Source organism: Arvicanthis niloticus, chromosome 16, assembly GCF_011762505.2.
Source record: "Arvicanthis niloticus isolate mArvNil1 chromosome 16, mArvNil1.pat.X, whole genome shotgun sequence".
Classification (NCBI taxonomy): Eukaryota; Metazoa; Chordata; class Mammalia; order Rodentia; family Muridae; genus Arvicanthis; species Arvicanthis niloticus.
This window is the reverse complement of record NC_047673.1, coordinates 60,332,880-60,359,525: the sequence shown is the minus strand read 5'-3', so window position 1 is coordinate 60,359,525 and position 26,646 is coordinate 60,332,880. Positions and strand designations below refer to the sequence as shown.

At 55.8% G+C, this 26,646-nt stretch overlaps 2 protein-coding genes across 11 annotated transcripts in view; one reads left to right on the top strand and one right to left on the bottom strand.

The window, feature by feature from the left end:
- Positions 1-58: 58 nt before the first annotated feature.
- Jak3 (Janus kinase 3) lies at positions 59-12,490 on the bottom strand. Its single transcript, XM_034520205.2, has 24 exons — positions 12,185-12,490; positions 10,555-10,747; positions 10,259-10,382; positions 9,983-10,094; positions 9,727-9,872; positions 9,218-9,503; positions 8,690-8,812; positions 8,450-8,607; positions 8,252-8,363; positions 7,446-7,632; positions 6,948-7,072; positions 6,697-6,828; positions 6,182-6,266; positions 5,754-5,881; positions 5,099-5,231; positions 4,805-4,956; positions 4,539-4,689; positions 3,690-3,829; positions 3,400-3,589; positions 3,101-3,225; positions 2,849-3,021; positions 2,002-2,119; positions 1,424-1,534; positions 59-594 (listed from the first exon to the last, which is right to left on the bottom strand). Exons 2-24 carry the CDS (start codon positions 10,736-10,738, stop codon positions 487-489), a joined length of 3,303 nt encoding a protein of 1,100 aa, XP_034376096.1. The 5' UTR covers positions 10,739-10,747; positions 12,185-12,490; the 3' UTR covers positions 59-486.
- Positions 12,491-16,656: 4,166 nt separating this feature from the next.
- The window catches only part of Unc13a (unc-13 homolog A), a 46,470-nt gene continuing 36,480 nt past the window's right edge, over positions 16,657-26,646 (top strand). For 6 of the 10 annotated variants that reach the window (XM_076914424.1, XM_076914421.1, XM_076914420.1 and 3 more), the window contains exons 1-7: positions 16,657-16,788; positions 22,255-22,284; positions 22,853-22,952; positions 24,583-24,700; positions 25,473-25,596; positions 25,817-25,905; positions 26,204-26,258. In XM_076914424.1, the coding sequence (XP_076770539.1) occupies positions 16,767-16,788; positions 22,255-22,284; positions 22,853-22,952; positions 24,583-24,700; positions 25,473-25,596; positions 25,817-25,905; positions 26,204-26,258 (538 nt within the window). In that variant the 5' untranslated portion in view covers positions 16,657-16,766. The remainder of the gene's footprint in view (positions 16,789-22,254; positions 22,285-22,852; positions 22,953-24,582; positions 24,701-25,472; positions 25,597-25,816; positions 25,906-26,203; positions 26,259-26,646) is intronic. The other 4 variants (XM_076914425.1, XM_076914428.1, XM_076914422.1 and 1 more) reach the window with 1 other exon arrangement.

Here is a 26,646-nt window from a genome sequence, read left to right as displayed (position 1 = left end):
GCCTATACCACACCCTGTAAGCCAGCTGTCCTACACCCCCAACTCCAGTCACAAACCATCTTTTCTATTGAATTCATTTATTCATTCAACAAACACTCCCAAAACCCACTCTGTCAGGAGGCGTGTTGAGGTTTCACAACCCATAGAAGCCCACGGGCAAGGGAGCAAGGGACTGGGCACAGAACTGGGGTCAAGAGAGGGTTTGGGGAGCTGAGTGGGTTTCTGGCCAAGACTTGGGTGCTGTTGGGACCTGGGGTTGTGAATTCTGCAGAAAGCAGATGGGCCAGGAAAGCATTCCAGAGGTGACGACGACCGTGCAGAGCCTGGGTCACATATTTAATATCCCCATTCTGGGAGGAAAGAGTGATGGGAAGGGGTGGCCAGAGGGGATAAGTGGGTGCTGGAGCTCAGAGAGGGACAGCTTCCTGCCTGAGGTCGCACAGCCAGATCATAAAAACCAACCAAGCTCACGCTCATCCCTGGCTGCTATCCGGGGCTTCCACGCCACAGCGCGTCCAGCTGTGGGCTCAGGGTGCCGAAGGCTGGCCGGTCCTGCGGGCTGGGCGCCCAGCACAGCTGCATGAGTTCCTGAACCTGATGGTGGGAAGCAAGGTGGGTGGAGCCTGAGCTCAGAGGCGTGGCTTCCACTCAGTTTAATGGCACACATTCGAAGTCACCCCACTCTGCTCCACAGCTCTCCATGACTCCTTATGGATCTCTGAACAGAAACTAAGTTTGCCTGTGGCAACCCTCCTGCCGTGGCCTGCCGATGGCTAGGGTGACAGACACACACACCCCAGGTCGCCCGCACATCTGCTTCTCTTACTCCACCCCAGCTCACAGCCAATGGCTCCTACTGGGAATAACTTCTCCCGGCTCCTCCAATAGGCGCCATTCACGTCTGGGAGCGGCCTGCGACGCCCCCTAGAATTATCACGACATGGATGGAGTGTGTGCCTGGCATGTGTAAGACCTTGGCTTCAATTCTCAGCACAGAGAAAGTAAGAAAGAAAGAAAGAAAGAAAGAAAGAAAGAAAGAAAGAAAGAAAGAAAGAAAGAAAGAAAGAAAGAAAGAGAGAGAGGACGGAGGGAGGGAGGGAGGGAGGGAGGGAGGGAGGGAGGGAAGAGAGAAAGAAAGAAAGAAAGAAAGAAAGAAAGAAAGAAAGAAAGAAAGAAAGAAAGATTGAAATACGAACTTGGGAGCGGTTGTGGTGGCATTTGTCTTCTCAGCCCAGGAAAGGCTGAGGCAGGAGGATGTCAAGTTCCAGGCCAGACGAGGCTACAAAGCAAGACCTTGCCTCAACAAACCACATTTCTGAAACCCATGAAGCTGAGCCTCCCTCTTCCTGTAAAGCGTTCCCAGTCAGGACTGCTGCTGTCAATCAAGAATTGAAACTGAGAAACTTGAATCCGCATCCCTCACCTCGGTGGGGCAGGTGGGAGGTGTTGGGAGGCGTCGGCCCTCTGCCAACAGCTCCAGGAGGCGGCAGAGCGGGGGTCCTTCACGCTCAGGCCCCATCATGCGCAGGAACTCCTGAGGGAGAGGAGCAAGTTAGGGCAGGACTGTTAGAGTCAGGAAGAGGGCTGATGTCATGAGGAAGGGTTGAAGAGTCAGGAAGGAGGGAGAGCTGGGGGTCAGGAGGGAGGGCTGGGGTCAGGATAGGAGCTGGAAGTCAGGAGGAAAGGGACTGGAGGTCTGGGGGTCAGGATGGGGGTCTGGGGGTCGGGATGAGCATCTGGAGGTCAGGAGGGAGGGCTGAGGTCAGGAGAGAAGACTGGAGGTCAGGAGGTGGTCTGGATGTCAGGATGGGGGTCTGGATGTCAGGATGGGGGTCTGGAGGTCAGGATGGGGGTCTGGATGTCAGGATAGGAGTCTGGAGGTCAGGATGGGGGTCTGGATGTCAGAATGGGGGTCTGGAGGTCAGGATGGGGGTCTGGATGTCAGGAGGTGGTCTGGAGGTCAGAAAGGAGGACTGAGGGAGGGATGGGGCAGTGACGCACAGCGGATGGGCTGTAGCTCTTGTCGCAGTAGGTGAAGAGCTCGTACAGCACCACTCCGAAGCTCCACACGTCCGATTGGCGGGAGAAGATGTTGTCAGATAGGGATTCGGGGGCATACCTGAGAACGGGATAGAGGCGTGGTCAGAGAACCGTGTGGCCAGTGAGGATCGAGGGCAGTGAAACAGTGGCCTGGGGAGGGCGCCGTCAGTGTAAGGTGTGGTCAAGCTGTGGCTAGGAAAAGGGCGTGGTCAGGAGACTACCCAGTAGTACCGCCCACAGAAGGCGGCTCAGAGGCTGTTTGGGGACCTGTGGGCATGGCCAGGCTAAGAGAGGTACTCTAAGTAGCTAGGACAGGGCTTTGAGCGGGTCAACATTGGATGATGGGCAGCTGGGAAAGTGCCTGGGCAGATAGGCATAAGTTTCATAAGGGGAGGAGTCAGCGACGGAGAGCGGAGTAAGACGGACAAAAGTAGGTGACGCTAAGAGGGGCGGAACCTATAAAGCGTGAAAGGCGGGGCCGTGCGGAGGGGCAGAGCTAGAAGAGACCCGTGACGGGCCTGGCTGACTGTGGTCACGGAGGACCGAGCCAGAACAAAGAGGGGCGTGGTTAAACCGGGTGGAGCATCACTCTGTGGAGTGGGTAGGGTAGTCCTGACTACACAGTTCGGCGGGGTACATCTGTACAGTTGTGAACATGGCTTTGTGGGGCGTGGCTACAGGGCTGACCCTACTGTGGGCGGGGCCTCTGCGAGGGCAGGGCTAGCGAGGTGGAGCTGGGTCTGGACCCGTTTGAGGCTGTAGAGTGTAGGACTTGGGGCTCAGTGGGCGTGGAGTGTTGGTCTTGTACCAAAAGATGGGGCTTTGGCCCGGCTCGCGGACCACGTAGTAGTCCTTTCCGAGCGGCAGCAGCTTAGCGAGGCCGAAGTCTGCGATCTTCACATGCGCCTCGCTCTCCACCAGGATGTTGCGCGCAGCCAGGTCACGGTGCACGCAGCGGCGCGCGCCCAGGTACTCCATACCCTGCAAAGGGCCGTGATAGCACGTGGGCCCGGAATCCTGGACCCCAGAATCCCCATCTCGATCTCCGCGCTGCTCGCACCTTGCAGATCTGCCAGGCGAACAGCAGTAGGCGGTCGGTATGCAGGCGCGCGCGGTGGCGCTGCAGGAAGTCCCGCAGGCAGCCGCTGGGAAGGTACTCCATCACCAGCCGCAGGCTCTGGCGACCTGCGGACAGCGACAGTAGCTCTCGAGCACCTTCTACCGGGTGCATTGATTTGTTCAAGTCCCAGCTACGGAAGCTGAGACTCATGAAAGTTAAAGACCTTGCTCAACAGGGCCCGACTGGGGAAGGGTAGAAGCCGTACTCGAACCCGTTCCCGAGCTGCCGCCGCCGCTCACCAGGCCCATAGCTGACTCCCCGGTACTTGACAATGAAGTCGCTGTGCAGAGCCTTAAGGATCTGAATCTCCCGCTGAAAGTCCCTCTGCTGGTCTGGCCCGCTGTGCTGTAGCTGCTTCACTGCCACCAAGGGTCCCGTATTGTCCCCCAGAGGGTCGTAGCGGCATAGCTCCACACTGCCAAAGTTGCCCTGTGAGAGGATGAGAGGGCAGTGTCTGGCTCACCCACCCATCCACGCCCCGCCTGACGGATCAGCTAACGCCCCGCCTCCACACGCCCCGCCCACTCACTTTGCCCAGCAGGGAGATGTACTTAAGGTGTCTCTCCTCGAAGATAGCGGGGTCCTGACAGGCATAGAGCTGGGCGCCACCGCACAGCTCATCTCGGGGACTCGGGTTGCCAGGTGTGGGGTCTGAGAGGAGCTCGTAATCTAGGGCAGGGGGGTCACATGAGTAAGTGAGGTATCTTTCTCTGCCTCAATCCCAAACTGAATTGGTGTGTGAACTCCACCTGAACCTTGCTCTCTCTGTGCATTATGAGACGCCCACGGGTACCTCGTGGGGAGTGGGAACGATCACTGTCCGGGCAAAGGCACACTCTGTGGAACCTTAAGGGCTACAGACACAAAGGGGACTCAGGAGACAGAACCACGCAGTGACGCCAGCCTGTGACCCGGATACCCTCAGATGAAACCATTGTGCGGACAAAATTTAAGAATAACAAAATGAAGCCGGGCGGTGGTGGCGCACGCCTTTAATCCCAGCACTTGGGAGGCAGAGGCAGGCGGATTTCTGAGTTCGAGGCCAGCCTGAGTGAGTTCCAGGACAGCCAGGGCTACACAGAGAAACCCTGTCTCAAAAAAAAAAAAAAAAAAAAAAAAAAAAAAAAAAAAAAAAAAAAAAAGAATAACAAAATAAAACCAAATCCCAGCACCCGGGAGAATCCAGTCTGAGAAGATAGCTTGGGCTACACTGTAAACCACCACCCTGGGCTACGTTGCAAAACAAATGCAGTGAGTCTTAGCCACAGGTTTGTTGCAGCAGCTCTTAGCTCGTGCTGACTGCTGGAACCAGCCAACCTTCCTGGACCCTCTCCGCCCGCACCGCCCCCCAGCCTCCACCTCCCCCCGAGCCCGGCACCTGATGTAATGAGGCCGTTGATGTCTCTGAGGATAGCTCGGAAGGAAGGGCGCCGGCCAGGATCGTACGCCATGCACTGTGCAATGAGCCCCGCCAGCTCTGTCCATTTGAGGGCGGGCAGCTGTCCCCGGTCCTCATAGAACTTCAGCTTCTGAGGGGCGAGGGTTCAGTTCAGTGTTGAGATGCCCATCACGTGGTTTAACCCTACCCTCACGACACCCCCATCCCCACATCCGGCCCAGAAGGCCGAGACCACCGGCTCTAACCTTGGCGGGCTCCAGCGAGGTAATGTGCACGGGTCCCCCGCTGAACACCTCCCACGTGGTGGCGCCAAAGCCCCACTTGTCAGCCTCCAAGCTGAGGGTCTGGGCTTCCTGGAGACACTCGGGGGCCACCCAGGGTATCCTGTCGGTGAGCACTGGAGGATGTGGGAATGAGAATGGTCATGGTCACCTTCTGCACAAAGCGCCCCCTTTGCCAGTGCAGGCCCTGAGTGACCACGTGTGTCTGCAAACACAGAAGACACAGGGTACAGTCTGGTGAGGATAGCCTGTACTCACTTTCCAGGCTCAGCACAGTTGGGCTGACACCAGGATCACTGAGCTTGATGAAAGGTGGATTCCCATCAACCCCCTCTCGAGCCAGGAGCACCTTCCGTGCTGAGACGTTGCCATGAGGGAGGCCTTTATCCTCCTAAGTGTTACAGGCACAGGGAAGTGTGGGTAAGCGTTTGATGAATGAATACTATTAAGCAAACTCTTCTGCATCCTTTAAAGCCTATCTGATGCTGCCCAGACAGAACAGGCTTTGGCAACCACTGTAGGCCCATGAAGGCATGTCTTGTAACCCTAACCTCCCTTACACTGACCATACCCACCCTTAACCACCATACTCCTTTCTCTACCTTCCCATGGCTTTAGGGACAGTTAAAGTCCCTCATCCTGTCATTCAAGACACCCCCTCTTCTCACCAGTTTCCATCTCTACGCCCTGCCTTCCCCCACCCCCCAGCCTGGCCTCCTCTCTCAGTGCTCCCCCAGACACCCATGGGTTCACAGTGCCCTCCCTTGATGCTTTCAGCCCTCTGAGCCTGCTCACATCAGTTCCCTTGTTCTGGATGTTTCCTTGTGTCTTCCTGAGCTCCTATCCAAACTACAGAACCTACTCTCATCCCCCATCATAGAGGAAGCCCCCCCATGGACACAGGGACACTCACCAAGTAGTTAAGGGCATAGGCCAGCTGCTTGGTCACCTGCAGCTTCCAGCTGGCTGACACCAGGTGGCCACGCTTGCGCAGGTACATGTCAATTGCTCCTAGGTACACAAATTCCTGCACCATGATGCCTGGGGACAAGGAGAGTGGGGTGGTGACAACACAGGTGACAGGGTGCTCGCTCAGCAGGCTCTGTCCCCATCTGCCCTCTGCTCTTAGCACAGTTTGGACTTCTGTTTCCTAGCAGCTCAACTGAATAGATACAGCTAAGAATCAGAAGGGGTTTGCGGGGGGGGGGGGGGGGGCGGGAGGGAGCAAGCAATCAGCCAGCAAGGTGTACGGGGTGATGATCTTAAGAGTATCAGAGGCATGCAGGTCGAGCAGGGTGGAGGAGGGGCCAGGGCTGGAGTGGGGTGCAGCTTGAGGCTCACTGTCTCCAGCCATGCAGACGCCATGCAGTAACACCAGGTGCGGGTAGGATATTTGGCTCATCAAGCTCGCAGCTTCCAGAAAGGACTGGGGAGGGGAGAGCAGAAGATGTTGGATTCCTCTTCTTCAGTCCCGTTGAGCCCAGAGAGGGTCAGAAGTCCCACTAGAAGCTACCTCAAGTCTCTCATGCTGTGATGGGCTTGGGGAAGAGCTGAACTCACCCTCCCATGGTCCTGCCCTTGGCCTTGCAGATGTCATGTTCATATTCAGTTGGACATGACATCTGCATGTACACACACACACACACACACACACACACACACACACACCATGTCCTCTCCAGCCTCCTCATGCTGTGTTTTACAGCCAAACTTTCAGCATGGCTACACTCTACTTTGGTTTGATGGAGTCCCACTATGTCCCCAGTCGGTCTTGAATGTCTGGGTTCCAGCAATCCTCCTGACAGGTTCCAGCTCCATGCAATTCTGCATGGCCTTCTTCTTTGGTCCCCACCCACCTCCATGCAGTTTCGGTGTCTGGAGTCCATGACCTTCAGGAGGACTTCAGTGTCATGTGTCTCACCATCCACAACCTCCCGCCTGCAGCCACGGAAAATCTTGGTAAAAGAGCCATGACCCAGGTTCTCGTGCTGGGGGGAAGACATCCAGGCAGGAACAGTTGATGGTGGCTTCCATGTCCTCTAAGAAGGGCCCTGGCCCTGGCTTCCATCCTGGGGACCCTCATCCACCTGGGCATAGGGACCCTCACCCACTCCAGGCTGTCCGATGGGATTGTCTGGAAGCTCAGCTGCGTCAGTGCACAGCAGGATGGGGAGCGGTCGTGGGCAGGCGCGGGGGTGCAGCCCCTTCGAACCACGATCAAATTGGACTTTTCTGGGTGGTAAAAAAACAGAGGGCAGAGGGCAGAGGCAAAGGTCTCCAAGATTTAGACTCCCCATACTTAGCCTGGGGAGCCCCCAGAAGTCGCTCCTGAGATGTGGACTTAGGGCTGATTTGAAAACACTGGGTTCCCTCCAGGCCACCAAGGTCTGTGTCAGCCAGGACACCACAGGGTGCCCCAGCAAGGGTTCACCTCAGTGACATTCACCCATGGTTAGAAGTGAGAGACAGTGACCAACTGAAAATAACTGACTTGGTGTCTGAAGACTGTGCCAAAAAGTTGTGTTCTCTGTCCTAATCGCTGTGGTCACTGGTTTCTGCCATCACCCAAGAGCTGCTGGGCTGGTTGGAGAAAGAACCGACTCACCTTTGGGTCTGGGAGCACAGCAGGATGTGAGGGTCAGGACAGCACCATCTACTCGCAGCCCAGAATGCCAGCAGGCTGCCAGCAGCTCCCGCAGGCTTCTGTGCGGCTGGCTGAGGCCAACCAGAGAGAAAGTCCCGCTGGGGTCCTGGCGGATGAGGCAGCCCTTGTAGTCAGGGCCAAGAGGAGTCTGCAAAGAGGACCTCGACCTGAGCCAGGTGTGGAGCAGAGCCCCACTCCTTCTCGTGTTTCTAGGAGACTGTATACTCAGTTCTGACTCGAGCCTCTGTGGTTGCAGCCCCTCCCCATGCTGGGAATGCATTCCCTGAGCTTTTTTTTTTTTTTTTTTTTTTTTTTTTTTTAATTTTTATTTTTATTTATTTTCTTTCCCTGAGCTTTTTTGAGTTCTTAAAGTTACATTCACTTATGTGTGTTTCTGTGTAAATGCAAACCACCATGCACACGTGGTGGAGGTCAGAGAGGAATTTATGGGTGTCTGTTCTGCCCTTTTACTCTGTGAATCCTATGGATAAAATTAACATCCTCAGGCTTGGTGGGAAAAAAAAAACAAAACAAAAAAAAACCTTTTCCTCCATGAGACAACTTCCCCCACCCATCCACACACATTTTTTGATGCGTAATTTCTCTGTGTAGCTCAGGCTGGCCTGTAAACTTGATCCTGCCTCAGTCTCTTAAATTCTAGGATTACAGGGCAGTGATCTTCAAGGAAATATAGAAACTCCTCTTTCTATCCCAGCTCAGGTGTCATCTCCTCCAGGAAGCCATCCTGGCACCAGCAGTGAACCAACCTGGACGCAGGCGGTAAGAAGAAAGCTGTCATAGTCCTGCGGGCTGCGGCGGAGAATGTAGGAGCCCGGGAGAGAGCCAGCGGCCTTCAGCTTGTGGATGGCAAAGTCTAACCTAGGCCAGGACAGCAGCCAGGTCCAAACCAGACAGTCCCCCGCTGCCTAGCCCCGTCCCCACTGTAACCCCAACCAGCTCCTCACGTGATGGGTCCATGGCATAGCTCCGCCTCCTCCTCTAGCAGCCGCGGCGGCGCCACCTCCTTGCAGAAGAAATGCCTGGAGTCGCAAGTCAGGCGGAAGTACCCATCCACGAGGGACACGAAGGACAGCGCCTCAGGCAGCCCCGGGAACTCCGCTTCCTGCGCGGGAGAACTCTTCAGTAACAACGGAACCCACCCCTCTCCCAGAGTCAGCACCAGAACAGCGGGTTCCAAGACCCACCAGGATGTGACCGTCCATCCTGGTGACAGTAACCAGCCGGTGCTCCCCTGCCGGACCCACGCGTGGGGCCTGCTTGATGCTGACATCCACGATTTCAGGAAAGTCACAGAAGGTCTGGAAAAGCTAAGGAAGAAAGGACAGGCAGAAGCCGGAGGATGACAGACCTGATCCAACACAGCCTCGGGTTCTTCCTCCTTCCCACCTCCACTAACGGGGTTGGGGGGTTGGGGGACAGGGACGGAGGCTGACCTGGTCAAGTCAGGCCCACCGACCCAATCGAGACTATCCCCCTCTGTCCGGCCCCGCCCCCATCTAGTCTCACCCCTTCTGGACACACCCCCAGGTCCAGTCCCTGGGTAGCTCCACCCTCGGACCCATCTCTATTTGACCCCACCCCCCACCCCCACCCCGTAGTGCAGCCAGTCCCGCCCCAACTGGCCCCTTTCCTGATTGGTTGCTCCGGACGAGCTTCTTTACTAATGCCCTGCCTCCCTGCGGACCCCACTTCTCAAGGCCCGATTCCAGCACCTCCTGGTCCCCGGAGCTCCAGGCGATGCCATTGCCCCCCGCCACACGCAGGAGCCCCAGCTCCTCCTGGGCGCCCGGGAGCCCCACGCGGAAAGCCTCGGTGGTGGCCGCTGGGTGCAGCCGCTCCAGGTCCAGGATGTACTTGGCCATGAGGGCGTAGCGGTCAGCCTGGCAGGCGACCACGCGGCGCAGCGCCTGGACCACGGTCCTGCGGATGCGCCTGCGTGTCACGAAGTTCTGGCCCTGGATCACATCGCGCAGGCTAGGCGGCAGACAGGCTTTGTAACTGTGGGTGAGGAGCACGCCGAAGTCTTAGGGTGGGGAGGGGGCCCGAAGGACACACGAGACAGACATTGGGGACCTTTTGGCAGGGGCAGGCTGACGGAGAGGGTGGCTGCACAAGTCGACGTTGGGAAGGAGGTATGTGTAGGAGTTCGGTAAGGGAAAAACGATAGGGCCCCAGATCGGCAGCCAAAGGAGACCACGGAGAGGTGGCCCAAGGCCCTCACCTGACGGTCTTCAGCAGTTCTCCTGGCCTCTGAGCCTGCTCACGAGCCATCTGGGCCAGGTCCAGCACAGCCAGGCTCAGGAACTCTCCCTGGTCCTTCAGGCTAAGGCCCACTGGGAGGCGCCCACTCACCAAGTCACTGCGGTGCTGGGTAGGCCACAGGAGCGTGGTTAGGTGAGGTTCTGTCCTGAGAGCTGGGATGTTGCTTTGGGGTCCCCTATCCCTGGGTTGAGCCTTCCCCACCGAAGAATACCAACCTGAGCAAAGAGATATTCTAAAACATGTAAATCAAGGATGGCACTGGTCAAATCTTTGCGAAGCCCAAAGCGGTGACACGTCTCCAGCCCAAACCAGTCAGGGAAATAAAAGCTGTGGGTTCCAGAATGGGATAGTCCACTCAGCTCTAGCTTCCCAGAGCCCAAGTTGGGTCACTGACATGCTGTGTGGCCTACAGCAAACAGCCCAACCTTTCTGGTCTCAAGAGCCTCTACTATAGACTGGACTGAAGGTAAATAGAGGGGCTCACTTCCTACCGTAGCCTGTAGACCAAGACTTGAGTGTCCGCGTCCTCTATGGAGAAGATGTGGCTTGGGGGGAACCAGCAAGACAAGTCCTCAGTGGCCAGGGCGAAGAGTGAATGATAAACAGGCAGAATACCTGAAGGGATGGGCCCATCCGTTCACCCAAGTCACCCATGCAACAACACAGGCTGAGCCCATGAGCCTCCCTTACCAAACTTCTACACACCCCTCAAAGCCCCAGCACTCCTTTTCTCAATAGATGTTACTCAGCTCTACTAAATGGCCTGGTCACCTAGGGACCCACTTACCACAAGCCTTGGCGGCCCGCACACACAGATCCTCAGCCAAGTAGTCCCCAAAAGAGAATGACAGTCGCTGGGGAGGCCCAGGTCCCCGGGGAGGAAGGAGTACATGCAGTGCCCCTGCCTCTGAGGACGAGAGGCTGAAAGAGCGCTGAGGGATCAGAGGTGTCTCCTCACTTGGAGGTGCCATGAGTATAACCTAGAGAGGCAGAGAACGGGGTGTGACTGAAGGAGGGAAGAGGAGTCACATGCCCCCCAAGTGACAGACAAGCTGGGGACTAGGTGTCTTCTGGTCTGTGCACTTGTCTGCACCCCGGCAGACATCACCAATTGATCCAAAAGCCTCTACATCCTAGCCTAGCCAGCCAAGACAATAGCCCAGACATGCATGAGCAATTGATGGCAGATATAGAAACTGGCCTGAACAGGAAGTAGAGGTGTTTAGATGGATGGGGACAGCTGTCACAGGACTGTCTGGGCTGGAACGAGAAGCTTCTGCCCATGAGTCTATGGATAGGCACTCGGGAACCTGTGTTGTCTCCCAACCCTTTCTGGTCGGTCTCTCTTCAGCCCACTTGACCCCACGTCCAACGTCTATTTTATGCTCCTCTTTGGTCCTCACCGCAGGGAGGTTCCCTGCAGTGGCCTAAGTGAAAATACATTTCTCATCCTTCAGAGCTGCTGAGGGCAAGGGGCGGGGCCTGGGCCCGTGAGAAAAGGCAGGAAACAGCCCCGCAGCTGCTCAGACCAGCTCACGGCCACTGAAGGTGGCTCACAGAAGACGTGTTTGCCCTCCGACCTCTGCATGTGCGCCCCTCCCATAATAAGACAACAAAAACACACTTGTTCCCAGAAAACTCCAGAGGTGGAGGCAGAAGATTAGAAATCCAAGGCCGGCCTGGGCTGCATGAGACTGTATTTTTAAAAAACAAAAAAAATCTGGCTCGGCAGTGGTGGTGCATGCCTTTAATTGGGCTACACAGAAAAACCCTGTCTCAAATCAAGAACTGAAGATGTCATTAACCTATTACCAGATGTGGTGGTAAACAACTGACATTATAAGTTCAAGGTCAGCCCCTGTCTCAAGAAACAAATTAGGGCGGCCAAGATGGCTTAGGGGGTAAAGGCACTTGCCACCAAGTCTGCTGGTCCCCAGGACCCACATGGTGGAAGGAGAGAACCCACTCCGGCAAGTTGTCCTCTGACCTCCGAACGTGTGCAAAGCACACTCAAGCAGAATAAAACAGATTAAAATGTTATAGAAGTATACAAAAATAAAACCTTCATCATCTTCTTCCCCAATTCTTGTTGCTCCTGGGAAGGTTACAGGAGGATTGCTAAAAGTTTGGGGCTACATAGTGACTGTAGCCCAGGGTTATGGACGGAGAACCATCCTCAAAATGTAAAGCATAAAACAACAAAGCGGATGCGAATATTAAAGAAGTATGAGATTATACCAAATGGAAAGTTCTGGCCCTTTACCTCCCGCTCCTAGGACAGGAGGGTGGGGGCGGGGAAGCCCGCGGCGCATGCGCGCTGCTGAGCCGCTAGTGCGGTGTCTAGGCAGCGACCCGCACCCGCGCCCGCGCCGGCCCCCGCACCCCCCGCGCCCTGCACCCGTGCCCCGCGCTCCTACCTGCAGCCGCGCCAAGGCGTGGGGCAGCCCGGGCTGCGACAGGAAAGTCCCTGCTCCTTCCTGTGCGGCCCCTGAGCTTCCTGGCCGCCGTCATTTACGGAAAGTCAGGGCGCCCTGGGGGCGGGGCGGGGCGGGAGGCCTGGGAGGTAGGGGGTGGGAGACTAGAAACCTGTGACGCCGGCCACCCTTCTAGGGTAGGAGCAGGGCAGAGACAGAAAGGCAGGGGTGCTGCTGGGGACCTGAGTTCACGGAGCACTCCCCGCCCCATGCTCCTGTCCACGCGAGTCCTTGGAGCCACTTGGACCTGCCTGGACTGGGACCTGCTACCCAGCACACATTTCAGGCTTCCACCCGCCCCTAACCTTTTACCTAAAAGACACTCTGAGTAAAGTTAAAAAAAACTACAGGCGGAAAAAAACCAAACCTCTGGGCCACCTTGTCCTAACGAGCTTAGAGGGGCCTTCTGGGAAGCCCACTTGCATCCTGAGTGTGCTCCCACTTCCTCTGAAAACCTCCCTTCTATTCTTCTCAAAAGCTATGAGATGGGGACTGTGAGACAGCTGAGTGTAGGCTATCGCCACACACACTGACTTCAGTTCCATCGCTGGGACCCGCAGGCACAGCTTGGAGGATTCTGAAAATAACTCAAAGGTTTCAGACAGTGATGGCAGGAGCCGACCCTCCAGTCCTCCACCCCTGTCTCTGCTGACATTTTCAGGCTCCTGATAGGCTGAGAACCCACTTGTGGCCTGCACCCTGGTGCCTCTGTCTACCCATCTGTTGTCAGTGGGCCTGCTGCATGGGGCAGAACTAAGAGTGATCCGGGGGAGTGAACTGTGCAGCTTTGTTCCCCTAAAGCATGCCAAGTTCTGTTCTCAGACCCAGAGCATCGACAACTCCCAATATGTCTGGGAGAGGATGAAGTGAGGAGACATATCAGAAATGGAAATGTAAAGAGATAGCAGGTGTGATTCGGAGAATGAGGCAGAAGACTGACAGAACAAACCAAAAGTGCCACACAGCTCACTGGTGAAGCTCCTGCCTAGAATCCCCCAGTGAGGGGCTGGGGGCGTGGCTCAGGGGTGGAACCCTGCCTAGAATTCCTAGTGAGGGGCTGGGGGCGTGGCTCAGGGGTGAAGCCCCGCCTAGAATTCCTAGTGAGGGGCTGGGGGCGTGGCTCAGGGGTGGAGCCCCGCCTAGAATTCCTAGTGAGGGACTGGGGGCGTGGCTCAGGGGTGGAGCCCCGCCTAGAAGTCCTAGTGAGGGGCTGGGGGCGTGGCTCAGGGGTGGAACATTTGGACAGGCACCAGTACCTGAGATTTCATCCCAGTTACCATGTAAAACATCTGGATGGAGGCAGGAGGATAGCTGGGTTTTATTGGCCACCAGCATAGATAGGCCCAGGCAGTGGGAGACCCTGTCTCAAGGGAAGAAGGTGGACAGTAACACAGCAGGACAGAAGACATCCTTCTCTGGTCTTGCCCATATAGGACATGAAGAAGACACTGACACGGCCATTGTTAGGCATGGTATCATGTGTGGGAACATAGCAATGTTTGTGAGAAGCAAGAAGCAGCAAAATAAGGAATTAAATTCAGGGGGAAGCAAGGCGCAATGGGGAGCCTGCGGGGCCTGTCACCCTCCATTCCATCCTGGAGTGGCCTCACCTCTGCCTTACTGCTGATAGCTAATTAAAATTTTTTAAAAAGTGAAACAGGTACTCTTAAGAATTGGAGCCCTTAGGATTCCTGGGTTTGTAGTTTTGGACTCAGATGAGCTGTTTCAAAAACACAAAATCCATTTATTATAATCCTTTTTTTGCAGGTGGCAAAACTGAGGCACCAAGTGTGGGAGATATGGGGGTAGAATATTGGGGATGAAACCTTGGACGCTTTGCAATACAACCACACACACACACTGGGGTATCCTAGGCAGGGGTGTGTAGGGGTTTGATTAAGAATGGGCCCTATAGGCTCACCAGGAAGAGGAGCCTTTAGGAGGTGTTGTTGGAGGAAGTGTGTCACTGGGGGTGGGCTTTGTAGTTTCAAGTGCTTAAGCCAGGCTCAGAGTCTCTGTCTTCTTGCTGCCTGTGGATCCAGATGTAGAAATCTCATGTCTGCCTGGACACTTCCAGGTTACCCACCATGATGATAATGGACTAGACCTCTGAGACTGTAAGCCAGCCCCAATTAAATGCTTACTTTTGTAAGAGTTTCCTTGGTCAAGATCTCTTAACAGCAATACCCAACTAAGATAGGATAGAGTCCGCCCCTGAGCCACATCCAGCTACTCACAGAGGATTCTGGACAAGGCCTGAGTGAGGTTCCTGTCCCAACCACACCATGCTCTAGGAAACCTCTGCCTTGTTCTGGGACAGAGCCTGCGGGAGGTCAACCTGGCTTTACCTAGACTTTCAAGGCCCAATAGGAGGGTCCAGTAGGTTGTATAGCAGCATTGGAATCAGAACCCAAGCATGCAAAACAAAGGATCTCAGGCTGTGAGGAGCTGGCTCAGAGGTGGGAGTGAAGTCCTGCGAGCATGGAGTCCTGCTTCTCAGGAAGCTGAAGCAAGAGACAGAAGGCTTAGCTGTCAGGGGAGTTCACTCGGGACCGCCCACATAAACAGGGGGGGGGGGCTAGAATTCAAACCAACACATAATCAACCATGTATGTGAATAAGACATGAAGGTGATTCTGCAAAAAAAGAGTTGGGGGGCAGGGAAATTGAGCATCTCAGCAGTTAGAAGCACTGGCTCCTCCAGAGGACCCGAGTTTGATTCCTGGCACCCACAAGGTGGCTCATCACCACCTGCAGCCCCTATGCTGGTGACCTGACACCCTCTCCTGGCCTGTGTGAGCACCCAAGCACTCAGATGGTACACAGACGCACAAGCAAAATAGCCACTCACATAAAATAAATGCAAATAAGCTTGAACTAGAGCAGGAGAGGATTGTGAGGCCACCATGCTCCTGAGGTGCCTAGAGGATGTGGAGGTACCAGGGCGGCCATCAAAGCCTGAGGATGCCATTCTGTCTCCACAACCTACAGGAGGAGCTGCTGTTGCATGCCACCAGGCTCTTCTCCAGGAGCTGTATGCCAGTCTAAGCTGTGAGCCTAGGGTCAGGAAGACACTGCCACCACCAACAACTACAATAATAATAAATAAGTGACCTGTGCGTAAGGAACAGCATCCAAGGTTGTTCTCTGGGCTTACATGCACAGGTATGTATGCTTAGACACACTCACACACAGACACATGGACACACTCATACACACACATACTCAGACACGCAGATACATGACACACACTCAGACATAGACACATACAGACACACACTCAGATGCACAGATACACAAAGACACACACTCAGACATAGACATACACAAACACACACAGACTCACGAATACACACACACTCAGACACAGACATACTCACATAGACACATAAAGACAAACACACACTCAGATACATGGACACACACACTCATGTGCACACACATAGGCACATACAAACTATCTTCCTCTTACACACATGCACACACACACTCAGACACACTCCATACATGGAAGAAAATCAATAAGGCTCTGCACGATGTCCCAGTGAGCTCCTCTTGCCCAGCCTGAGGACTTCAGTTCTATTCCTGGAACCCACATGGTGAAAAGAGAAACAAGTTTGGAAAGTTGCCTTCTGACCTCCATGGGCACTGTGGTATTATGGGTGTGCCTCAGTCCTACACACATAAACAATTTAATTTATAAAACACTTTGGATTTATTTTATTTTCTGTGCACATGTGCTTTTCCATGTCTATGGATGGTTGGGAGCCACCATGTGGGTGCTAGGAAAAAATGCTGGGGTCTCTGGAACTGTAAACCAGCTAGTGCGTTTAACCTCTGGGCAGCTCTCCAGACCCAATAAACGTACATTTTTGTTTGTTTTGGTTTTTAGAGACAGGATCTCACTATGCAGAGCAGGATGGACACAGACTCATGGAGATCTATTACTTCCATGACCTGCAAGAAATAGTTACAGAGCTATGGGCCTGTGGTAGAGTACGTGCCTCACACGAGGAAGCTACAGCACTTGTCTCACAAATGCCAGTACCCGTATTAAAAAACAAACAAACAAAAATAAAAAACAAAACGAATATGATTCAGTACTGGGAAATCAGGGACAGCTTCCTGGGGCACTGAAGATGGGGAATTGACAGCAAATAGCAGTTCTGTTACCCAGGGGAATGTAAAATAAGAGCACAGGTTAGGTGGCTCAGAGAGGGAAATAGAAACGTGGAGACCTAGGCAAACGGAGCACGGACAGAAAGACCCATCGAGGCTGAGCCAGGGAGCAAAAGGCCTTGGAGCAGAAGCGCCCCGGCTTGGACTCCCCGCGGCTCACGCGCCCTTTAAGGCGCCCGCCCGGCCCCGCCCCGTCACGCGTCTCCGGCTCCGCCCGCGCCGCAGCGTCAGAGCGCGTCAGGCGCTGTCCGCGCCCCCGGTGCTGAAGCGACATGGCCGGCGGCCGGGCCCCGGCGTAAGCCCTGAGCCCCGCGCTGCGCCCGCCGCGCTCTGGCCTCCTGGAGTCATGTCTCTGCTGTGCGTGGGAGGTAGGAGCTTCGTGGACGCGGGAAAGGTGCGGGGTGTGCTTGGATGAGCCGAGCCGGGCTGCACCGCAGTGGGGACCCCCGGTGCGCGCTTCAGGGCACGCTGGATTCAGCCCTAGGTGTCCTGCCTGTCTCTCACACGAGTGGATGCGGGGCTCGGGGCGCCTGTGTAGACGCTGTGTAGGCACTGGTAGGGGCTGAGGAGACGGCGGAGCGTGCGCGCGAGGGTGGGGGTTTTTGGGGTAATGGGCCCGGACTGGGCGTAGGGATAACCTCTCCCCAGTGTGCCCTAAACAGTGCAGCAGGCTCCGCGGAAGATCGTGGCTCCCTCTCTGCCTCACCCCTAGGGTTGGAGGGAGGAAAGGAGATGGGGGGGGGCAGCTATTTTGGGGCCAAAACGCCATCTGCACCGAGGCCCACGCCCAGGCCCACGCTCTGCGTTTGGGGGGGGGTAGGGAGGGAATTACGGGAGAGGTGTGACCCCTGCACCCCTCGAAGCTCCGGGAAGGGCTAGGCACGGCTGGGAGATAACTCTGCAGCGAGAGACCTTGGGCGACCGACTGGCCTTTTAGCGGTCCGTGCCAATTCCATTGTGAGCTCTGGGTCTGTGGAGTGGGGGTGAACCCCCTGCGCCCTTTCCCCTTCCCACCCCCAGGAGGCTGTGTAGGGAGGAGGGCGAGTCTCCATACCCCTCAGATCCCAGGCGACGGGAGACCTTGGGCGGCGGGTGTGCGGATTTGAGCTCCGCGGCTGCGTGGCCCTAGATGGCCCCGCCCCTCTGCCCCTCCCCCTCCCCTCCCCCTCCCCCTCCGCTCGCCGCTCCATTCACAAACCCGGCCCAGCCCGCCCGCGCCCCGCGGTGCACGGCTCTAGTCTGTTGGACGCCGATGTTCTTAAAGGAGCAGGAACTCTTTTCTCTGAGCCTGTGCCTCGAAGGTTCCGACTGCCCAGGGTTACTGGGTAGCCGCGGCCTCCAGGCCTGGGAAGTAAGCGGAGCCGAACATGAAGGGGATCCTCACCTCGGCAGCTCCCTGCACCCCGCGTCCTCCCATCCTGCTTCCTGGGGTGGGGGCGTCACCCTAACTCTGACGCAAACCGGAGGCTTGGCTGCGGGGGTGGAGGGCGGGGAGCCTCAGAAAGGCGGCTTCCAGAAAGCCAGGCCGGGGTGATATTTGTACTGAATTCCTTGGACACCACGGTGGGCAGAGCAGAGGGTCAAGGGTAGGGCTCTGGGGAGAAGAAACAGACAGGGAGGTGCAGGTGGGACCTGAGAGTGTCGCTGGGCCTGGTAAAGCTGGGCCTGGAGGTGTCTAGTGGACCTGAACTCACCCACACAGTCAGGGAATACCTTCATTCCAACCACCCACGACCCTCCCACAGACCTTATGGCTAGGGCTGCCATTGGCATATGGGGGCTCCAGGCTCCTCTGCAATGGAAGCTTCCGTGTTGCAGATACAAATCTAGATTGTGCACACAGGATGCTAAGGAACGTTTAGTATATACACGTAGATAGGCAGGAGTTGAGGCTCAGTGCATAGTGCTTGCTACAGTGCTCAGAGCTCAGCTGGTCAGTGCTCATAGCTCAGTTGGTACAGTGCTTGCAACTCAGTTCATACAGTGCTTATAGCTCGGCTTGTACAGTGCTTGAAGCTCAGTTGGTACAGGATGCACGAAGGCCTGTGTTTCACCCCCAGCACTGCATATACCAAACCTGTCAGCACATGCCAATCACCTCAGAACTTGAGAGGCAGAGGCAAGGATTCAGGAGTTGAGGCCAGCCTGGGCTACATGAGCCCTATCACACATACAGAAGAAAATGTAGAAAGAAAGATTCCCTTCCCATCCCAACACAGGCACATACTTGACCACACCTCCTAAAACACACTTGTTCACAGACAGATATAATGCATACATCTTAAACCTGTGATCTCCTGACTTTGCAAGAAGGCATGTATGTGGGTATGTGGAGGTCAAAAAAAAAAAAAAAAAAAAAAAAACAAAAAACAATTTTTGGGTGTCTGCTCTTTCCCTCCACTATGCAGACCCCAGGTGCCTAGGTCACTAGGCTTGGAGGCAAGCCTCTGCTAAGAAGTCTGCTGAGGCATCACCAACTTGGTTGAGACAGACTCTCTGACTAAAACTGAGCTCACAGATTGGCTGGCCAGTGGATCCCAGAATCCACTTGTCCCTGCTTCCCTAGAGCTGGGGTTACAGAAGACGCATCGGGTTGGGCTCTCTAGGGTATCTGAACTCAGGTTTTACTTCTTGCATGGCAGCTGGCTCCCAGCTCCTTCCTCCATTAAAAAAAAAAAAGTATATAGATATATATTTTAGCCAGGCATAGTGGTGCACACCTTAATCCCAGCACTTGGGAGGCAGAGGCAGGTGGATCTCTGTGAGTTCGAGGCCAGCCTGGTCTACAGAGTGAGTTCCAGGACAGCCAGGGCTATACAGAGAAACCCTGTCTTCAAAGAAAGAAAAAAAGAATCAGTCCTCAGCTCAGAAAAAGAGAGAGAGAGAGAGAGAGAGAGAGAGAGAGAGAGAGAGAGAGAGAGAGCACATTCTTAAAGGCTGAACTCCCTCCAGTTGCACCTCCCACACCATTTCCTCACCTCACTGGGTAGAAGAGGCTGGCTCTGAACTCATCTTCCTGCCTTAACCTCTAGAGTGCTGGGATGGCAAGTGCAGGTCTCAAAGGTTTCATAAATATTTCACTAATAGGATGAGCAGAGGAGGGAGAGAGCACGAGAGAGAGAGAGAGAGAGAGAGAGAGAGAGAGAGAGAGAGAGAGAGAGAGAGAGAGAGAGAGAGAGAGAGTTTGTGTGACTGTATTGGGGTGTGGGTTTAAGTTTGCCTTGAAACTTGAATAGTACCAGAGTTGAACCTACCCATCCATCATAGCAACCTCATTACACATATGAGGAAAACTGAGCCCCAGAGAGGTTCATCCACTTGCCTAGGGCCACACAGCAGGGAGGAGAGGAGGACTCTCTGGGTGGCTGTGGGCTGGTGAAGAAGACTGTGCCAGGGTCCTTCTGTGAGGTGCCTGACCTCCGTGGTCTGTTTCCTTCCTCCTTTCCCAGAATCCCTTGCAAAACGCAGTCCCCAGCTGCCCTACACCTGACACTATCCAGCAACAGGGACCTTCCCCCTGTGACTGTCTGTGCTGCCTCCTGTCTCCATCATGTTTCTGTGCAATGGAGGGTGACAGCCCCGGCTTTGTCCCTCCCTGGTGCTCAGTCCACAGCCAGCATCGGATACTGTTGCCATCCATGGCTCCCTAAAGGTCTGGACAGTCCGGTGGCCTTGCTTAGTACGCCCTGTGCCCTTCCAGATGTTTCCCTAGTGGTTAGGTCCCCACCTGGCCCTATGGAGCTGGACAAGTCTCCCCTACACAGGCATCTTTAGTCAGAAAACGGATCGGAGTATCCGAGGCTGCCAGCCAGAGAATAAAAATAGTGCCAGTGACAAGGAATCAAAGGGAGGGGCAGTTCCGCCTCCCCGAGGCAGGGAAACTGAGGCCATGAAAGGTGCCAGAACCTGAATCGCCAGTGGCCTCGGTGAGCTATAAATAGCTGAGCAGACCAGGCGCTTCCGCTGCCGCTGACCCCAGCACTGGGAGGTGGCGGGATATGACGCGGCAGTGACTGGGGACGTGATGGGACACACACACACACACACACACACACACACACGCATGCACGCAAGCACGAGGCAGTTGCACTAGCCTGACCCCACCCTCTACTCCCCAGACACTTGCTTCCCGGAACCCCTGACCTACATCTCCCAGATTCCCGGCCTCCTCCCGGTGCCCTGACACAGTCTTCCCCCAAATATCCTCTCCCTCCCCCAAGTATACTCCCCCTCCCCCAGCTCTGACAACCTATCCCTCTCCCCAAACACCCTCCCCTTCCTCTAATACACCCCTCCCCCAGACACTCTCCCCCTCCCTCAGTTCTGAAACCCTATTTCTCCCCCACTACACACCCTCCCTTCCCCTGCTCTGACACATCCTTCCCCAGACACTCTCCCCCTGCCCTGCTCTTACATTCTCCCTCCCCCAGCTGTTATCCACCCCTCCCCAGGTACCCCCCACCTCTGACATCCACTGCTCCAAGACACCCTTCCCTGCCCCAGACACATGGACTCCTTGCATAGACACCTACCTGACACACCTCTTCTGAACATCCAACCTTTCTCTCAGACTCCCTTTCCCTCTCAGAAACTTCCACACCAAGCTCTGCTGCAGACCTTACCCCTAACCACCCTCCTCGGGGCTCCTCCCCACTGTGGCTGTCCCCCCTCCTAGGCCCTCCCCTGCACAGATTTCCCTCACTCAGGTCCTGGGTTTCCTGAGTCCTAGCTCAGACTGAGCCTGGCTTGGGTTGCCAGACCCTCCAGTCACAGGGCCGGCTGCACAGAGGCTGAGGGTCATGGAGAAGGGGGACATGACAGAGATGGAGGAGCCAGAAGCCTGGAGGTCAGGGAAGCTGTGGAGGGCACAGTGAACTTAGATCCACTGGTCCCATAGCACTGGGATGTAGCCCAGCCTCCCCTAGGTCCGGCTGAATGCCTTTTCCTTCCTCCATTCACGCTCCACAGTCCCTTGTGTGCTAGGCACGAAGTCAGTTATTGGCATTTTAAAAATGAGTTTTTCAGCAAGGGCTGGGTGATTGCATAGGAGCTCAGATACTGAGAACCTCAAGGTCTAGAACACATGTGAGAGAGTCTCTCTCTCTCTCTCTCTCTGTGTGTGTGTGTGTGTGTGTGTGTGTATTTGTGAAGTAAAAATCAATCATGTGTACGAGACTGTCTCTCGTGGTCTGTCCCCAGTCCCCAGGAGCCAGCTGTGCTGATGGCTTCTGGGAGCACGGACTGGGAGACAGGGACGCCCCAGCTCTGGGAGCTGACTGGCTTTCCAAGTATGTTACTCGCCATAATCTGGGTGTGCGCAGGTTTGCGTATTGTCTACACAGACCTAGGAAGGCAAGTAAAAGGACAGCTGGAAAGCTGAAGAAGGGACAGAGGGAGGCACAGGTGCATCTGACCACAGGCTCTGCCTGCACCAGGCTTTGGACTGAGTGAGGTGACAGCTAAGTCAGGGTCCCAGGATTGTCCCCTCATACCCATATGTCCATGTCCTCCTGGAAGGCCAGGGGAGGCCTCCTGCCAGTTTCCCAACTCCAGCTGTGTTTCAGTTGGGGTCAAGAGCTCACAGGGAGGCCGAAGAAAGGGGAGGGTTGTGCCCATGGGCCAGATGCCTTCTGCTCTGGGTCTGATGGCCTCTTCTCTCTTCCTCCTCCTCTCTGCCTCTGATACCTCTTCTTAATCCTCCCTCCATCTCTCTCTCTTATGTCTCTTTTCCCATGTCTCTCTGTGTCTCCACCTCTGCATCTCCCTCTCTCTCCCTCTCTCTCTCTCTCATCCCCACAACTCTCCTGGCTCTCTCCATCTCTGTCTCTTCACAGTCAAAAAAGCCAAGTTTGACGGTGCCCAAGGTAAGTATCCTGTCCTAACTGTCCTGTACTGTCCCCGTCAACTGTCAACTGTGGTTCTGTCTGCTTGTCTGGTCTCCTTGGCCTGAAAAGGACTTTGGCAGCTGCTGACATGCAAAGAGCAAGTTCATCTTAGGAGTGAGCTTTGTCCCCCAACCAGGTCAGAGGTCCTCCTGGAGAGGACCCAGGGCCAGGGAGCGCCCGAGACCCAGGCGGAACCCCAGGCTTGCACAGGCCCGCACCAAACTCCAGCCCTAGCCCCAACTGTCTGTATATTTTAAGATAGGGTTTCCCTAAGCTGGCTAGGCTAGCTTGGAACTCATTCTGTAGCTGAGGCTGGCCTTGAACTCACCATCTCCTACATAGCCTGTTAGTCCCTCCTGTCGGTCTTCCCAGATGAAAACCAAACCCTTTAGACTTGGCCTCCATTCCCCCCCCCCCCGTGTAATTTTAAGAATGGGTGATAAATGACGGTTCTGGGACTGGGGTCTGCGGGTCCACCCTCCGGGTTGAGGTGAGCATACGGACCCAGGAGGGGACAGCCGGCCATTGCCCCACTCTCCCGCTGCAGAGAAGTTCAACACATACGTGACGCTGAAGGTGCAGAACGTGAAGAGCACTACCATAGCTGTACGCGGCAGCCAGCCCAGCTGGGAGCAGGACTTCATGTTGTGAGTGTGCAGCCCCGCCCTCCCGGGCCAAGCCACTGGGAACCACGCCCACAGCAGACGCACCTGACACACCCACCACAGACCCCCCACAAGGTCCGCCCAATAAGGACCCCTTCAGCAAGAAGCCCCCCGCACACAAAAACCCTTCAGCAGCTGAAAAGTCTGGTCCACCACTGCCCCGCCCACACAATGTCCCCGTAAGCCCCGACAAGCTCCGCCCACATAAACACGCCCCCGTAAGCAACCTCTTTCACCAGAAAACCCCGCCCATAACCACGCCCACTGCAGGCTCCGACTGCCCTCTTCAGGCCATCCTACTGAAGGCTCTGCCCACACTTGACCTACGAAACCCCACCCACAATAGTCCTGCTAGGTAGCTGGCTCCTCCCACACACCCCCACACCGCTCGCCCAGACCCTTTCCCCCGTCTTCCTTCTGACCACACTACAAGCCCAGGCCCTTCACCTGCCTCCGGGCCCCTCTTCCTTCTTCCCGACACTCCCACCTGAGAAAGCCATTCTCAGCCAGCCAGGCCCCGCCTCCCGTGCCCACATGCCACAGCCACCACACTTCCGGCCCCTCTAACCCATCCCAAGCCCTGCTCCTCCGCCCTCCCCTTTACTCCCTGTAGGGTGCTCTCCTCCTGGCCACCTCAATGTCACCCAGCAGCTCCCTCAGTTCCGTCCTCTCAGCCTTTGCACCCCCACCTCCCCCGCAGCAGGCCGCCCCCTCCAGGACGCCTTCCCTGACCAGCTGCCAAGCTGCTACCTCCTGGCTCCTTCTTTGCACATTTCACCGCGGAGGGGTTCATCACTCCTGCCTTGTTCAGCTCCTCTGCAGTAAGGGGGCGGGGGCGGGGGCGGGGGAGCCCACGTGACCTCCGAGGGTACACTACATAGGAATCAATCCGGCGGGGAGTGCACAACAAATACTAGTCTCTGAAGAACTATACCTCCGTCAGCCCCCAGCCTGGCAGGCCACACCATCCACATTTACAGACAAAACAGTGCCTCTGTTAGTCTTATTTATTTCTAAGACAGGGTCTCAAGTACCCAGGCTGACCTCACTGTAACACTGAAGCCGACCTCAAGCCTGATCTTCCTGCCTCAGTCTCCTGAGCATCTGTTCTGACCTCCAGCCACCGGGGCTGCACCCTATCTTGTGATTTTTTTTTTTCATTCTTTTAAATCAACTATGCGCAATGCCCTGAAGGGTTGCTACAGTGGGTCTCATTTAATAGGTGAGGAAAAGGAGGCCCAGAGAAGTCACATGTTACAGGAGTGAACCCCCAGTTATACCCCAAGAGGAGAATGGTTGGGAACTGTCAGGGAAGTGGGTGTTCCTCGCCTGTCCAGTCTTGTTGGGGCCTCATGACCCCACGAAGGGCCGGTGAAATGAAGGGTGAGATGCTACCTTCCTTCCAGATGCAACTCTGGCTGCCTACGATAGTCTGAGCTACATGCTCTCTTCTGTGGCCTCAGTTTCTCCTCCATAGAATGAACCAGTGTGCTGCCTTCCTTGGCACTGGCTCCTCCAGGTCTGGCTTCCTACTGCAGTGTGCTGTGTGTCTTCAGGCCAGTGCACTGAGCCTGCCTTCTCTGCTTCCCATTCCCCTGTGCTGTGCACACAGTGAGATCAACCGCCTGGATCTGGGCCTGACAGTGGAGGTGTGGAACAAGGGTCTCATCTGGGACACGATGGTGGGCACCGTGTGGATTCCGCTGCGGACCATCCGCCAGTCCAATGAGGTGAGTTGCCGGTAGAGAAGAGGGCCTGGTAGAGGCCCAGGGGCTTGTGGTCTAAAGAAAGTGAGACCTACTACACCCCACCCCCACCCACATGCTCAGTTTGGGGCCACTACCTAGTGATTTAAAGTGGTCACCAGAGAATCCCACCAGGGATGTATTGCCAGCTAAGGGCCCAGCCTGCTCTTTGTGGGCCTTGTCTGTCCCAGGACTGTGGGCTCCTCTGAAGCCAGGCTGGTGACCAGGAGCTCCTGGGGACTAACAGCACCCAGGGTGGCCCAGGTTTTGACAAGGCAACAGCTTGTGCTTATTATTTATCATAAATCACTGAAGGAAAGGAGGGAGCAGATGCAGCAGCCATGAGAACCAGAGCCAGACATAGCTTGAAGGGGACCCAGGATCTTCTCAGTGGCTCGGTGTGACTATAGCCTGAGTCCCATGGGAGCAGCCAGTGTTGTCCATGGAAGATTGTCATTGTATGAGTAAAGAAACCAAACCATGAGTCAGAAAGACCCCACTTGGTCACAGTGTTTGTTTTCCTGAGCAGTGTTGGGGTCTCACTCCTTTGAGCAGCTTCCTGAGGGTGGCCAGGAAATGGGGCTACTGTCTACAGCCACAACTGCAAAATCCCTCACCTGGGAAGTGGGGTCTAACCTTTGCTGTCAGGTGAGGGGGAGCAGAAGGCTACCTCAAGAGAGGCTAGTGTGCAGCCAGTGTTTGGGCCCTGCCCTTCCCTGGGGCCCTGCCCCCATCCTGTGCCTTCGCCCATGCCCAGGAGGGTCCGGGAGAGTGGCTCACACTGGACTCTCAGGCCATCATGGCGGACAGTGAGATCTGTGGGACCAAGGACCCCACCTTCCATCGTATTCTCCTGGACGCTCACTTTGAGCTGCCTTTGGGTGAGTACCAGGGTGTGTGGCCAAGGCCACAGCGCCCCCACGTGGGGACTGAGCTGGGGAGGCCATGGCCTTTAAGGTCCTCACAATCCCTCCCAGAGCTCCTGGCTTCCTGTTCCTCCATCTCCATCCATTCCTGGGGTTCCCCACATCAATGAACCAGGGCCCAAGGGAGGGAGGCCAGGGGTCCCCAGAGCCCAGGACATGGATGTTCTGCTTGCAGACATCCCTGAAGAGGAGGCACGCTACTGGGCCAAGAAGCTGGAGCAGCTGAATGCCATGCGTGACCAGGATGAGGTGAGTCGTCTCCAGGTGAGCTTCCTGACCCAACCTCTCAAGGGACACATGGAGACATGAAATGCCCCATCTTCCCTGCCAGCCCAGCCTTAGGCGGCTCTCCCCTCTCCCTTCTGTGCTCAGAGTGTCCCAACCCACAGCTCAGACCCACGCGGTGTTCTTAGGGGCTGGGGGAGGGACACAGTAAAGGGCTGCCTGGCTGTTCCTCTGGTCGCCTTCTCTGTCCTGCTCCATGGCTGCACAAAGTCAGGTGTAGTGGGGCTTACCAGAGTGAGCTGTGTCCACTGTTCCTGACACACTGTCCCCTCCCCAGTACTCCTTCCAGGACCAGCAGGACAAGCCACTGCCGGTGCCCAGCAGCCAGTGCTGTGAGTGCCGCCTGCCCGCTCCCGCCTGCCCACTCCCGCTCTGCTCTGTCCAGCAGCCAAGTCTGGTGTGCAATTCCTGCTTTGCTGTGTCCCAGCAGCTGCCTGGGTGGCCTGAGAAAGTGACAGCCAGGGCCAAGCCAGGCGTGGAGTCCAGGGCTGAGGGACCTCGTCCCACACATCAGCCACCGCTGTCTTAGGGACACTTTGGCTCCTGTGTGACCCAGCCTGACCAGAACTCCTGGGCTCCAGCATCCTTCTGCCTCAGGTTTCAGAGCAGCAGTGAGCCGCTGCTGAGCTAGGCTGCACTGTTCCTGTCAGTCACTGAAGTGGCTCACAGCCCAGTGTGGTCCAGCCTGGTTGGGGTGCACAGGAGCCTGTGAGAGACTCT

Coding starts and splice junctions, on each gene's coding strand:
- Jak3 (XM_034520205.2), bottom strand. CDS start 10,738: ATGGCACCTCCAAGTGAGGAGACACCTCTGATCCCTCAGCGCTCTTTC. Junction 6,267..6,696: donor GACACCGAAACTGCATGGAG/GTGGGTGGGGAC, acceptor TCCCCTCCCCAG/TCCTTTCTGGAAGCTGCGAG. Junction 1,535..2,001: donor AGAGCTACAGCCCATCCGCT/GTGCGTCACTGC, acceptor CCTCTCCCTCAG/GAGTTCCTGCGCATGATGGG.